Source organism: Scylla paramamosain, chromosome 5, assembly GCF_035594125.1.
Source record: "Scylla paramamosain isolate STU-SP2022 chromosome 5, ASM3559412v1, whole genome shotgun sequence".
In the NCBI taxonomy this organism is placed as follows: Eukaryota; Metazoa; Arthropoda; class Malacostraca; order Decapoda; family Portunidae; genus Scylla; species Scylla paramamosain.
This window is the reverse complement of record NC_087155.1, coordinates 31,840,056-31,855,055: the sequence shown is the minus strand read 5'-3', so window position 1 is coordinate 31,855,055 and position 15,000 is coordinate 31,840,056. Positions and strand designations below refer to the sequence as shown.

At 37.3% G+C, this 15,000-nt stretch overlaps 1 protein-coding gene across 9 annotated transcripts in view; it reads right to left on the bottom strand.

Annotated features, from left to right (window-relative positions):
* Positions 1-15,000, bottom strand: part of LOC135100836 (uncharacterized) — a 123,420-nt gene that overhangs the window by 53,090 nt on the left and 55,330 nt on the right. For 8 of the 9 annotated variants that reach the window (XR_010268938.1, XR_010268937.1, XR_010268935.1 and 5 more), the window contains exons 28-33: positions 12,149-12,247; positions 6,071-6,140; positions 5,716-5,869; positions 4,261-4,433; positions 3,829-4,016; positions 3,317-3,421 (exon numbers count right to left, since the gene is read on the bottom strand). Coding sequence is in view for 5 of the 9 variants with exons in the window: in XM_064004272.1 (XP_063860342.1) it covers positions 3,317-3,421; positions 3,829-4,016; positions 4,261-4,433; positions 5,716-5,869; positions 6,071-6,140; positions 12,149-12,247 (789 nt within the window). In the remaining 4 variants the exon portion in view is untranslated. The remainder of the gene's footprint in view (positions 1-3,316; positions 3,422-3,828; positions 4,017-4,260; positions 4,434-5,715; positions 5,870-6,070; positions 6,141-12,148; positions 12,248-15,000) is intronic. The other variant, XM_064004273.1, reaches the window with a different exon arrangement.

The following is a 15,000-nucleotide window of genomic DNA, read 5'->3' as shown; positions in this document are numbered from 1 at the left end:
TGGAAGAGAGCAGACATAGTGCTAATCTATAAAAGTGGAAAGAAAGAAGGACAACTAAACTATAGACCAGTATCAATGACCAGCACAGTATGTAAGATCTGTGTAAAAGTGATAAAGAAGCAGTGGACAAAATTTCTAGAAAAACTTGATATAATATCAGAAAAACAGTATGGCTTTAGACAAAAGTGATTATGTGTAACAAACTTGATGAGCTTCTATTCAAGATTGACTGGCATTGCACAGGAGAGGGATGGATGGATAGACTGTGTATTTATATATAAAAAAAGCTTTTAACAAAGTTGCCCACAACAGGGTACTATGGAAGCTAGAAAATGTAGGAGGATTAAATGGGAAAATAATAAACTGGATGGAAAGCTACTTGAAGGGAAGAAAAATTATAATGGTAGTAAAAGATGCAAAATCGAAACGGAGAAAAATAGATAGTGGAGTACCACAAGGATCAATACTTTTCTTGATCTACATAAATGATATACCTGAAGGAGTAAAGAGTTACATGAGTTTGTTTGCAGATGATGCAAAATTACAAAGACATATAAGAAACAACAAAGACTGCAAAATTCTACAAGAGGATTTAAATCAAATCTGGGACTGGAGTAAGAAATGGAATTTAATGTGAAAAAATGTCATGTAATAGAAATAGGAAAAGTGAAGAGAGAAAGGGGAGATTTAATACTGATATATAAATTGTGGAATCAAGTGGAAGAAATTGATAGTGAGAAACTAATGCAAAATAAAATAAATACAAGATTCACATAAGGACACAGCACAAAAACAAAGAAAAGGAAGATGCTTAAGTAGCATAAAGAAATATAGTTTCCCATATATATAGAAGTTTGGAACAAGCTAAGTAAGGAAATAGTATCAGCAACAAGTGTGCACAACTTTAAGGAAAAGGTGGACAAGTATAGATATAAAGATGGGACCACATGAGTGTGGCTCAGGGCCTGTAAATTACAACTAGGTAAATACACACACACACACACACACACACACACACAAAGAGATGGATGGGCAGATTGTGTTTATTTAGACCTGAAGAAAGCCTTTGATAAAGTGCCACACAGGAAATTGTTGTGGAAGTTGAAACATAATGGTGGGCTAAGGGGGGGGCCTGCTTAGATGGATGGAAAATTTCTTGACAAACAGAGAAATGAGAACAGTGGTAAAAGATAAAAAATCATCATGGAGGGAAGTCATAAGTGGAGTACCCCAAGGCTCAGTACTTGCACCAATCATGTTTGCAGTTTATATGAATGATATGATGGAGAGTATGAACAGCTACATGAGCCTTTTTGCGGATGATGCAAAGTTGCTGAAGAAAGTTGAGAGTGCAGAGGACTGTGGAACATTACAAGAAGACCTGAACAAAATATCAGAGTAGAGTTATAGGTGGGAAATGGAATTTTATTTAAAGAAGTGTAAAGTATTAGAATTTGGAAAAAGTACAAGAAGAATAAAAGGAAATTATGTGTTGAATGGTGTAAGGTTGAGTGGAGCAGAAGAGGAAAAGGATCTCGGTGTTACAGTGACTGGGAACTTGATCCCGGAGAGACACATCAGCAAAATTACAGGAGAAACCTATAACTCGTTGAGAAGAATAAGGCAGGCCTTTGCATATATGGATGAAGAGATGGTCAGAAAGATGATCGTGTCACTGATAAGACCTAGACTAGAATATGCAGCAGTAGTGTGGTCGCCATACAAGAAAAAGGATATGAGGAAGTTGGAGAGAGTTCAGAAAGCAGCTACGAGGATGGAAAAGAGGAGAGAAAGGGGAGACTTGATTGCGATATATAAAGCATATGAGGGAGTAGAGGATGTGGACCGGAGCGACTTAATGGTCTGAGATACATGGGACACTAGAGGACATGGAAAGAGGCTGAAGAGGAGTGCTTGTAGAAGAGATATCAAAAAGTATAGTTTCCCATATAGAAGTATTGATGTATGGAGCAGTCTTGATGAAGAGATAGTAAATGCAGAAAGTATACATGGATTCAAGGCTAAGTTGGATATTAAAAGATATGGAGATGGGACAGCACGAGCATAGCTCTTTTCCCATAAAGCACAACTAGGTAAATACAATTAGGTAAATACACAGACTAGGTAAATACAACTAGGTAAATACACAAATGTTCAAGCAGCCAAACTGGGAGGACACACAGGTAGCAGCTCTGTGACTAAGATGAGCCATTTGTGGTATAGGGAGTTGAAGTAGTGCTGTTTCTGTCTCCATAATGAAATAAAAAAAAGGTAGAAGTGATATCAAAAGTAGAGGTGGAAGACAAAAATAGAGCTGAACTGAAGTGAACTGTTTACGCTGAGTGACGGGCCAGTGTTGGGAAAACGTTTTTAGATGATTTTATGATAATATATTATATTTACATTCATTTAAATATGATTTTATATGTGTTTATTGTTATTTAAGTGTTTTGACATTTCTAGTATTTTTTAACAGCTGATGTAAACTCAAGTAAAATTACCTAAAGTGAGTTTTATTTTTCCATATAATACTTAAGAAAAAACCACCATATCTTTGAAAATGTCTTAATATGAGTGCAAATGTGCATGTGGATGTCTCTTCTTGGTTATCCTCCTTACTGGTGGGGAATATTAACCTGGTATATAGATAGACAGCAAATGAGATCAACATTAACAAATTCACAAGATGTACCTATAAAAATAAGAAAATAAATAATGAAAGCAGATATGCTGAAAACTCTCCCTGACAAAAGAAAATCAATTAAAATGCAGTTTAATTTCAATTTTGTAACAGAAGAGGTGCAACACTTTTAAGTATTGCCAGTCCTGAGTGATGGTTTTTCAAACATTTGGTAGAGAATAGAATAAAGAACCATAATAAATGATGAAAGGATGATTAATCTTAACATTATTTTTCAAAGTTATAAATCGTTATCTTTCCTGTTAAGAGTATTTCTTTCCTGTTTTATCACAATTTGACAAGTGACATGATTAGCAAACCAAACTCCAAGTGACATCATGATGTGGCAAGCAGACTTTTAAAAGGCACATATTTTTGCCTCTTGAGTACAATCTATACTGTTTATGAAAGATAACCATGAGACATACTGAACAGCAACTAACTCATGCTACTATAACATCCTAAACACCTGGGAATGTGGCTATCTTAAAAACTTTCCTGAGTGAGTGCTACAGAAGCTCTGGTGAGTCTAGCATCTTATGATTCAGGTGTAGCAACATTTGATAATGTGCCAGAGACCATCAGTGAAAATAGCTCAAACAATAGGGCAGCAAATACCAAGGTGATCAGATTTACCTCTAAATCCTTGATTCTTGCTCCTCTGATACGAGAGATAATGACAGTAACCTCAGAAGTATTGCAGGCTCTTGTATCACCACTCAAATGAAAAGTTACTTCCTTCTGCAGAAAGAAAATACTGTATCACTTAGATGAGGGAACACATTCTACCAAAAAAGCAGAATATAAAAAATTTTACATACTTTAAGGAGAAAAATACAAAATAAGAATAACTGTAAGGTCCTTTTTAATTTCATAATGCATGGTAAATATTAGAAGCAGATATATTACACATTCTAAGAATTTTTATTCAAAATTAAAATTTATGACAAAGTTATGCATGAAGTAAAATAATGCTGCCTAATGAAAAATTTTGTTACTTATAATACTTCATCAGATCTTTATCTATTTAGTTATTTAAAATACTTCATCAGATTTTTATCTGTAATTTGTTCTGAGAGTCTTGAAAAGCAGATAGTGAACTTAAAAGTTTTCACATGTGTTTGGGTAGTTCACCTGTTCACACTTACTTGTTGCTTTGGTTGAATAACCATAAAACTGCCTGAAGCTGAAGGAGCAGTTGAAGGATCTCCATTGGCACTTCTAATAGTCCCAGGAATAGTAAAGTTGAGGGTTGTGTTGCCCTCTACACTAATGTCTGGACCCAACCTTACCTTCACCTTGGATCTTAGGATCTGACAAGTTGGAGCCTGCCTATCTAACAGTGAACACAGAAAAATCAATCTTAGAGAAAACAAAGTTTCACAAGAAAGCTTAACTTATATCAGCCATAAAGTACACTTTTTTTTTTTTTTAAGAGGGACACCGGCCAAAGGCTTCTGAGGATAGCTATTTCCAATGGTGTGCAATGAATTTAGTATGGTTTGTGTTTCCATAAGAATTACAATCATTCCTCTATCTAATTAACACTTAATAATGAAACTGAAAGAAAAAAAACATACTGTTATTGGTTGTCCATGGCCATAAGATTATATTGGAGCAATCTGTGTCAAATTCAATTTTTTGATCGAATTTGATCACAAGCACATCTCCATAACGGTTCAAGACAGCAGACATAACTTCAGGTGCTGGAGAAATAATGGTAATGCTCTTTGTTCCTATGTTTAATGGAACCCTGTAAACAAAAGAGTAATAATTGTATTTTGCAGTCTTAATGTAGAAAATTTCAATGTTGCATTTATCTAAAATATTTTGAGTAAAGTTTCTGACATTTCATTCTTTTGTGTTTTATCTTCAAACAGCTTTATTCCCTACAGTGTTACTAAAATTTATCAAAAACTTCATGGGGTTTCAGTAATTAAAATATTATCAGTCATGAGTTGCTGAGATCATGACAAAGTAATCTTATAATGCATTTCTTGGAGAAGTTTCATTCCTTTATATGTATGTATGTATGTATGTATGTATGTATTTACCTAGTTTTACCTAGTTGTATAGTACAGGGTCCGAGCCAAAGCTCAATTAGTCCTGTCTCCATACCCGAATTTGTCCAATCTCTCTTTAAACATGTGCACACTCTTTGCCGCAACCACCTCTTCTTTTAAGTTATTCCATATTTCAACTGTTCGATGCGGAAAGCTGTATTTCTTAATATCTCCCAAACAATGACTCTTCTTTAATTTCTTCATATGTCCCCTTGTACGTCTATCTCCTTCCTCCACTTTTACAACTAGGTCATCTCTGTCTATCTTCTCCATGCCATTTACTAATTTGAACATTGTTATCAGGTCTCCTCTTTCCCTTCTTTCTTGCAGTGTTGGTAATCCAATTTCTTCTAGTCTTTCCTCGTAACTTAGGTCTTCCAATTCAGGTATAATTTTCGTAGCTGTTCTTTGTATTCTTTCCAATTTCCTTATATCTTTCTTCTTGTGTGGAGACCATACCACTGCTGCGTATTCCAGTTTGGGGCGTATCATGTATGTTATGATTTTCTTCATCATTTCTTTGTCTAGGTAATTAAATGCCACCCTGATATTTGCTAGCAAATTATATGTAGAGCCAAATATTCCATTGATGTGTTTTTCTGGTGAAAGCGTGTCTTGAATTATTACTCCCAAGTCTTTTTCTTCTTTGCTCTTTGGTATTGTGATTCCTCCCATCTTATACTCCCATGAAGGTCTGTATGTATGTATGTATGTATGTATGTATGTATGTATGATATATATATATATATATATATATATATATATATATATATATATATATATATATATATATATATATATATATATATATATATATTCAAGAAGAACCCTCCTTTGATTACTAAATAAAAATATCTATAGCCAGATAAAGTGAACCATTTTGTATCATGCTAAGAAATTTCCACAAACTTTAACTAGAGCAAAAAATTTTTTTTCATGTCTTACAAAAATTTAACTTTTGTTTTAACGTACAGGTACATTGCCTTAATTGCTGTGGGTGTAAGGGCAACTCCAAGTTGTGCTTCTCCTGGCCTTGAAAACCTGGTAATAGTGCAGGCAACTTGGTCATCAGCAATAACTTCAGTAGCAAGCTCAACTACAATGCTCTTCTCTCTTCCTCTTTCTGCTGTAATGGAGGCAGCATGTGCTTTATTAATAAAGAGATTAGTCCTTCTGTTTTGGAAATAATTATGTATCTTATGAAGGAGATAATTATCTACATTAACTGTTAATGAAAGCTAAAAGGATTTGTACTACATTCATGAAACTGTTCAGGGAAGACAAACTTTAATACCTAGGAAGAAACAAAAAGATGTCTACTAAGTACCTGGGTCTTGGTAGAGAAGAAAACATCTTGCAAAGTCAACAGATGGAGCATATTTCAAAGTCACATTGACCTGCAAAAGTAAAACAAAAATGGCAAATACATATCCTGTGAATTATCTAATGAAAATCTGCAATTTGTTTTATGAAGATCAACATTTTATTAATCATCACTTACTACCATTTTTTTCTAATTGCAAAAAAAAAAAAGAGAGATTTCATTCACAAAAGAAGGGCATCTTACACATTACAATGGTAATACCAAACATCTTGCCCAATAAGGGATCCATTTACACCACACCATTCACTATACTATATAATAGCTATCCTCTGCCTATTAGTTGTGGAATTCTAGAAGACTTTATGCTGTCATTCACTCTGTTCCTATATGTAAGTCAACAATGATATAACCTGGGCTCAGAAACCTATCTAATCTTATTTTGATCATCCTGCTGCTTTTTCATTGCTCACTATCATTTAACAGATACTGTTCTAAAGTATGAATTTCAAAACTCCTCTGGAACTGCTTAGACCATAATTTTATCATCTTTCTGTCAGTTATGAGAGACCTACAGATATCTACATGAGTGGCTGGGAATTTAATTGAACACCTTAAGTATATGAGTAGTTATTCTGAACCCAAGCAAAGTTGTACTCACCTGATGATATAAATGTGTCTTTACTTTCTGGTGTGATATTCATTCATTCAACTTTTCTTAAGTCTACTTTAAAACCAGTGGTGATATATATATATATATATATATATATATATATATATATATATATATATATATATATATATATATATATATATATATATATATATATATATATATATATATATTGTTACAAGCAAGGGTAGAAGTTGGTTGACTAGGGGTGTGTTGTACCCTTTCTTGTAGCATAAGGTAGTGAAACGAGTATGAAATAAAAACTTACAATCATTATTAAACTACTGTATTTGATGGCTCATAAGATGCACCTTTTCTCCAAAAAAAAGTCTCAGGAAATGAGCCTGCATCCTATGAGGCCAAGGTTCAGCACTGAGGCAGTGAGGCTGGTGGTAAGTCTATGGCAACAGAGGCTCTAAAATCAAACCCCCAGACATCTTCACACATATAAACAAAGTGATAATTGGTACTACATCACAAAACAACTCTTTCTTTTAAGGTAACAATATATAACAGGTCATACTTACTGGTAATTCACATAGAATGACACCAGTCAGGAAGAATTTGTCTAAGTAACCATGCACTATGCATTGCATGTACCAAAACAAACATGTGGTTGGTTACGCGCCAAACCCAGTGACACGGGCAAGCTTCACTGCTTTCTTTAGTGTGATGCCGTTACTCCTTGAGGTAAGGCACACTTTCACACAATTAAAATTGCACCTATCTTTTAACATTCTTATGAACAAACTTTATTAATGTAATATATACCAGATAATAAGCAATAAAAGAAAACAAATACATGCCCAAAATATAACATGAATATAAGTAGCTCAGGCGTGTGCATAATGAAGAGTGTGAGTGTACGTGTTTGCGTGTAAGTATTTGTGTTAATGTTCGTCACATCTTTTTTAACTCATGACAATGTTACCAAATCCAGCCAGCAGGAGGGGTGATGGTTCCAACTTTGAGAAGTGAGTGAAACTGATGAGGTGTGGAGGTGAAAGTCAGTTGTCAGCTCGGTTAGCTCAATTGAGAAGAGTTTCTAAAGCTTTGTCTTTATGATACTGCTAGTGTGGTCAAGGCTGTATTCAAAGCCGATGGTTGGTTGGAGAGATTAGTGGTTGGTGAGGCAGGTACAAGGGATGTAAAACCTCCCCCCTGAGGATGTTGACACCCGGTAACAAGAACCTTGCAAGACAAGAATAAAACAAGAAAAATTGGAGAGGCCCTCATCAGCATCAGAAGTGGATTCACAAGAGAGCATCAGCGATGATGTTTTCAGAGCTTTTTATGTGTTGGATGGTCACGTCATAAGGCTGGAGGAGAAGTGACCATCGGAGAAGATGCTGGTTGGTAAACTTGTTTCGTTGTAGGAATGTCAGAGGGTTGTGGTCGGTGAGTACCTGCAGGGGCTTAACACTGGTGTGCATTCAAACTTTTGGATTGCTGAGACAATTGAGAGCAGTTCCTTCTCAATGGTGCTGCAGTTCCTCTGGTGTCTGTTGAATTTGGCTGAGTGATAAGCCTCCTGTAGGAGGACTGCCCCTGAGGCGATGTTGCTGGTGTCAGTTTGCAGAGAGAATGGCTGGGAGAAGTCTGGTGCCTGAAGTACCGGCTCATGAGCTAGGAGATTCTTGAGTTGATTGAATGCCTGCTGACAGTCTGGTGTCCACTCAAATTTGGCAGTTCCACTGGTTAGTCCTGTTAGAGGGGCAGCTGCTTCTGCACAGTTTGGAAGGAACCCACCATCCTGAGGAAGAGCCATATCTCCCTCTTGGAGGCTGGCACTGGGAACTCCAGTATGGCAGACATGTTGGCGGCTTTGGGATGCACGCAGCCATAACCCATGAGGTGCCCTAAGTAGGTGACTGTTGCCCCGCCGAATGTAGTTTTGGCCAATTTTACTGTTAGCTGTGCCTCCTGCAGTCTGTGGAACATTACAGCAAGTTGGTGAATATGCTGCTCCCAATTGTCTGAGAAGATGAGATCATCTAAATACACCAACACTCTGACTAGGTCTTGTATGAGGTGATTCATGGCCCTTTGGAAGGTGGCTGGGCAATTTCTCATCCCAAATGGAGCCACCAAGTAGTGAAAAAGGCCAAAAGGAGTAATGAAGGCTGAAATATCCTGAGCTCTCTTAGTGAGTGGTATTTGATAGTAGCCTTTTTAAGAGGTCAATCTTAGTTACAAATCTGGATTGTCCCACCTCATCAAGGAGATCATCTATTTGAGGTAAAGAATAGGCATCTGGCATTGTGACAGCATTCATCTGTCTGTAGTCCGTGCAGAAGCATAGTTGACCATCTTCTTTGGGGACAAGTATGCACGGTAAAGCACAAGGTGAGTGACTAGGAGCAGCCAACCCCTGTGTGACTATGCAATTAACCTCCTTCCTCATCAGCTCTCGTTTCTGAGGATGTAGACGGTAAGGAGCTTGGCAGATAGGTGAAGTGCCTGGTAAAAGTTGCACATCATGAGACATCAAGGAGCACTGTTGTGGGTGGTTTTGAAAAACATCTTGAAGTTGCTCCACAAGTGAGTTGTGAGGAAGATAGGTGACTGAGGTTATTGTGTAGATGTTCAGGTATATATGCATTACTGGAGGTGTCTTGTATATCTGGAATTGTGTCTGAGTCTACTTGCTTAGTTCCTGCAGTCATATCTGATGCAAAAAAGGAACAGGTAACACTGCAGTGCAGGCATTTGGTGCTTGTATAATTTGACCAAGTTAACATGAATTAATTGTGAAGACTTACGATGATCAGGAGTCTTAATTATATAATTTTTATCACTTACTTTCTTGAGGATGTCATATGGACCATGATACTTTACCTGTAAGGGGGAGCCAGGAATAGATATAAAGGCAAGGACTTGGTCACCCTCTTTGAAAGTTCTTACTTGAGTGGCTCAATCAAAATGAACTTTCATCCCACATTGTGTTTGCTGGAGATTGGAGTGGGCAAATGAATGGACTTTATGAAGGGTTGATTTTAAGTTATCCAAAAAGTGGGTGACTGTGACAAGCCTATGGACAATGGAGTCAAGTAGCTTGTCCTTAACAAGTTGTAGGGGTCCCCTCACTTTCCTACCATATAATAATTCAAAGGGAGAGATACCAAGGGTCTCATTGGGTGTTTCTCTAATAACATAAAGGGTAGTGCCTCATCCCATTCCTGGTCCTGTTCATAACAAAACTTTTGTAACACTGATTTTAGGGTTTGATGACACCTTTTTAGCGCACCCTGAGATTCCAGATGGTAAGCAGTCGCTAGAGTCTGTGTAATATCAAGTTCAGTTAAGACAGTTCAGAAGAGATCACTCATAAAGTTGGTTCCCCAGTCACTCTGTATTTCCTGGGGAATACCATAGGTGCTAAACATGCAAGGAGGAGGCAGTAGACACCTGCCAAAATGATAATTACTCCCAATGAGGTCTAAAGCACTGTTCAGGAGGTGCTGTGAACTTATTATTAAACGCAGCTGTGACTTCACTGAACGTTTCCCTTTGTGTCTCACAACACAAGGGGGCAGTCACAGCCTGCCCTCTAAAGACAACTCTCTTCCTCCACACAAACCTACAAGCACCTAATGACACACACACACCCTTCACTCAAAATTTCAAAATGATCATGGCGACTCCTACACCAGCCTTGGAGTCCCCATCTAGGGAGGGGACCATAGATGTCCCCAGGTTGGACTGCTCTTCTCTTGATGACCCTAAGTGTCTTGACATCCCTCCCCCTCAACTTTTTCTTCATTAACTTCTGCAACATTTGCAGTCTAAGATCTAATTTTCAATCTGTAGAACACCACCTCTCCTCTTCTAAAGCTCATCTTTTCCTCACTGAAACTCAGGTGTCTGAGGCAACTGACAGTAGCCCCTTTTCTATTCCCTCCTACTTTCTCTATCCTCATTTTTTATCCAAAGCTGGATGTTGCGTTTATGTGCGAAATGACTTAACCTGCTCTTGTGCCCACGCTCTTGAATCTTCAGAGTTTTTCACCATCTGGCTATGACTACAGAGTCACTCTCAAACTAAATTTATCTGTCCTGTATACCTCTCATCTAACTCCTCTGACTATAAGAAATTCTTCGACTACTTAACTTCCAAAGTGGAGCACATTCTGTCCCTCTTCCCTTTTGCAGAGATCTCCATTCTTGGAGACTTCAGTGTTCACCACCAGCTTTGGCTTTCCTCTCCCTTCACTGACCATCCTGGTGAACTAGCCTTCAACTTTGCTATCCTCCACGACCTAGAGCAATTGATGCAACACCCTACGTGTATTCCTGACCATCTTGGAGATACGCCCAACATTCTTGACCTTTTCTTGACCTCTAATCCTTCTGCTTATGCTGTCACCCTCCCTTCTCCATTGGGCTCCTCCGATAACAATCTCATATCTGTATCTTGTCCTATCACTCCAGTCCCTCCTCAGGATCCCCCTAAGTGAAGGTGCCTCTGGCATTTTGCCTCTGCTAGTTGGGGGACCTGAGGAGGTATTTTGCTGCTTTTCCTTGGAATGACTACTGCTTCCGTGTCAGAGACCCGTCTTTGTGTGCTGACTGCATAACAGAGGTGATAGTGTCTGGCATGAAGGCATACATTCCTCACTCTTTTTCTTGACCTAAACCTTCCAAACCTTGGTTTAACACAGCTTGTTCTCGTGCTGTACATGATAGAGAGGTGGCCCACAAAAGGTACCTTCCATCATCAGATTCTCATGCACTTTATATTTCTGCTTGGAACCATGCCAAGTCTGTTCTCCAACTAGCCAAAAACTCCTTCATTAACAGAAAGTGTCAAAATCTTTCAAGATCTAACTCCCCTCGTGACTTCTGGCATCTTGCCAAAAATATCTCCAATAACTTTGCTTCTTCTTCTTTCCCTCCTTTATTTCAACCAGATGGCACCACTGCTATCACATCTATTTCTAAAGCTGAACTCTTCACTCAAACCTTTGCTAAAAATTCTACCTTGGGCGATTCTGGGCTTGTTCCTCTCTCTCCTCCATCCTCTGACTACTTCATGCTACCAATTAAAATTCTTTGCAATGATGTCTTCCATGCCCTTGCTGGCCTAAACCCTCGGAAAGCTTATGGACCTGATGGGGATCCCTCCTATTGTTCTCCAAAACTGTGCCTCCAAGCTTGCACCTTGCCTAGTCAAACTCTTTCAGCTCTGTCTGTCAACATCTACCTTTCCTTCTTGCTGGAAGTTTGCCTACATTCAGCCTGTTCCTAAAAAGGGTGACTGTTCTAATCCCTCAAACTACTGTCCTATTGCTTTAATTTCCTGCCTATCTAAAGTTTTTTAATCTATCCTCAACAGTAAGATTCTTAAACATCTATCACTTCACAACCTTCTATCTGATTATCATTATCTTATTCCTTATGCATTATCTTACTTGTTTATCTGTATTGGTGTCCAATAGTGTAGCATCAGTCTCCATCATGGTAGAACGTGAATCCATCACCTCTACTTTTGTTTCAGATTCCAGCGTCATCTGGAGCATTATATGCACTTTGTTAATTACATCAATACATAAATAAATACATAGGAAATTAATTTATTTCAATGATTAGGAGAGAGAGAGAGAGAGAGAGAGAGAGAGAGAGAGAGAGAGAGAGAGAGAGAGAGAGAGAGAGAGAGAGAGAGAGAGAGAGAGAGAGAGAGAGAGAGAGAATACTCAGATTGCCAAAATAAATAGAAGAACCTTGAGAAATAGGTAAATTTATTTTTCAAGTAATAATTCCTACTTAAGAGGTCCTGCAGTACTTATATGAGTTTGTAAAGTCACTACAAAGCAGATAACAAGACAGACATGAAATTTTAAGTCCTACCATATATAAAAGCATGTAAGATTTTTTCAGTTTGATGTAACTCTTCAAACTTGGAGTTATGATATGAAAGAATACTTAGGGGTGCAATATGTGTAACTGTGTGTGTGTGTGTGTGTGTGTGTGTGTGTGTGTATTTACCTAGTTGTATTAACCTAGTTGTGGTTTACAGTAAGAGAGGAATCTCATAGTCTCCCGTCTCTATATCTATCCAGTTTGGTCTTAAAAGCATGGACAGTTTTGGCATTGACAACATCTTCACTGAGTTCATTCCATTTGTTCACACTTCTGTGAGGAAAACAATACTTCTTGATGTCTCTTCTACAGTTAACTTTCTTCAACTTCTTAATGCCCCCTTGTACTCTGTGTATATAAATTTATAAAATATTCTTTAGCCCCATTTTCCATACCATTTATCATTCTATAGATGTTTATTAAGTTCCCTCTCTCTCTCTCCTATTTTCAAGAGTAGGAATTTCCAACATTCTTAATCTCTCTTCATAGGTCAACTTACTCAACTCCGGAACCATCTTAGTGACTGCTCTTTGTACTCTTTCCAATTTCATAATATTCCTCCTTGTATGAGGAGACCACACCACTGCCACATATTCCAATCTTGGTCTTACCATGGAAATCAACAGCTTTTTTTATCATTCCTTCATCCAAATATAAGAATACCATTCTCACACTTTTCAACAAATTCGTAATCTCTCCAGTAATTTTATCAATGTGTGTGTCCAGAGTCAAATTTTCAGTAACTGCTACTCCCAAATCCACTTCTTCTTTTGATTTTTTTTTAACTTCACACCATCCATCTCATAATGATATTGTATTCTTTTCTTATTCTTACCAAACTCCATTACTTTACATTGAATTAAACTGAATTCTATTTGCCAAGATTTACTCCATCTATTTATCTTATTTAAATCATCTTGCAGTACCATACAATCATTTACATTTTCTACCCTTCTCATCAGCTTAGCATCATCTGCAAATAAGTTCATATAACTATCTATTTCTTCATTTATGTCATTCACATATATTACAAACATTATTGGTCCCAACACATTGGTCCCCCTGTGGGACACCACTAGTTACTTTCAGCCAAGACGAATTTTGGTCTTGTATTACAGTTCTCATCTCTCTATCATCCAGACAATCCTCCATCTACTCCGGCAGTCTTCCTTCAATTTTTCCATAATTTTCTATCTTCCATAGCAATCTTCGGTGTGGTACTTTGTCAAATGTCTTCTTCAAGTCTAAGTAGACATTATCCACCCATCCATCTCTCTCCTGCACAATATCGACTACCCTTGAATAAAAGGACAATAAGTTCATGGAGCATGATCTTCCCCTCCTAAATCCAAGTTGACAATTTACTAAAACTTTATCTCTTTCCAAGTGTTCCATCCATCTTTCCTTTATTGTTCTTTCACATAGTTTTCCTACAACACTAATCAAGGACACTGGTCTATAATTTAGTGGATTTTCCTTATTTCCTCCTTTGTATATTGAAGTAATATTTGCTCTCTTCCCTGTGATAGTGATGTCACCATTACTAATAAATTTTATCAGCCAGTTGTTCTCTACATTCCTTCAATATCCAGTTTGATACTCCATCTGGACCAGCTGCTTTATTTACATCATCATCTTAAGTATTTCATCATAACTGCCTGAGACTGTACTTAGTATATTCCTCACCAAATTATCCCTTCCAGCATCAAACTCCCCTTCCACAGTAAATACCGATCTGAAACTTTTGTTCATAACCTCTGCCATGTCTTGTGCATCCTAAGAGATTTTTCCTTCAACTTTCAATCTTGATACACCTTCCTTCTTCTTCATCTTCCCATTAATATGTCTAAAGAATAGTTTAGGTTCGTTTATACACTTATCTATTATATCTTTTTCATAGTTTTTTCTCTTCATTCTTATTATCTCAATGTACTTGTTTTTAGCATCAATATATTCCTCCCATCTGCTCTCAGTTTTCCTCTTCTTCCATCTATTCCAAGCATTTAACTTACAATTTCTAGCCTCTTTGCATTTTGTATTGAACCATTCTTTACCCTTTCTACATCTTGTTCCTTCTCTAGGTACAAATTTCTCCACAGCAGAATTATATATCCTTATAAATTCATCCCATTTTTCCCAAACATCTTCTGCATCTTCAAAGTCTTTCCAATCCATGGCAACAAAGTACTTTCTTAATTTTTCAGAGTCAGCTTTACTATATTTAAATCTTTTCACCTTATAATTTTCATCAATGATTGTGTGTGTGTGTGTGTGTGTGTGTGTGTGTGTGTGTGTGTGTGTGTGTGTGTGTGTGTGTGTGTGTGTGTGTGTGTGTGTATTTATCTAGTTGTGTTTTACCTAGTTGTGCTTTATGGGAAAAGAGCTATGCTCATGCTGTCCCATC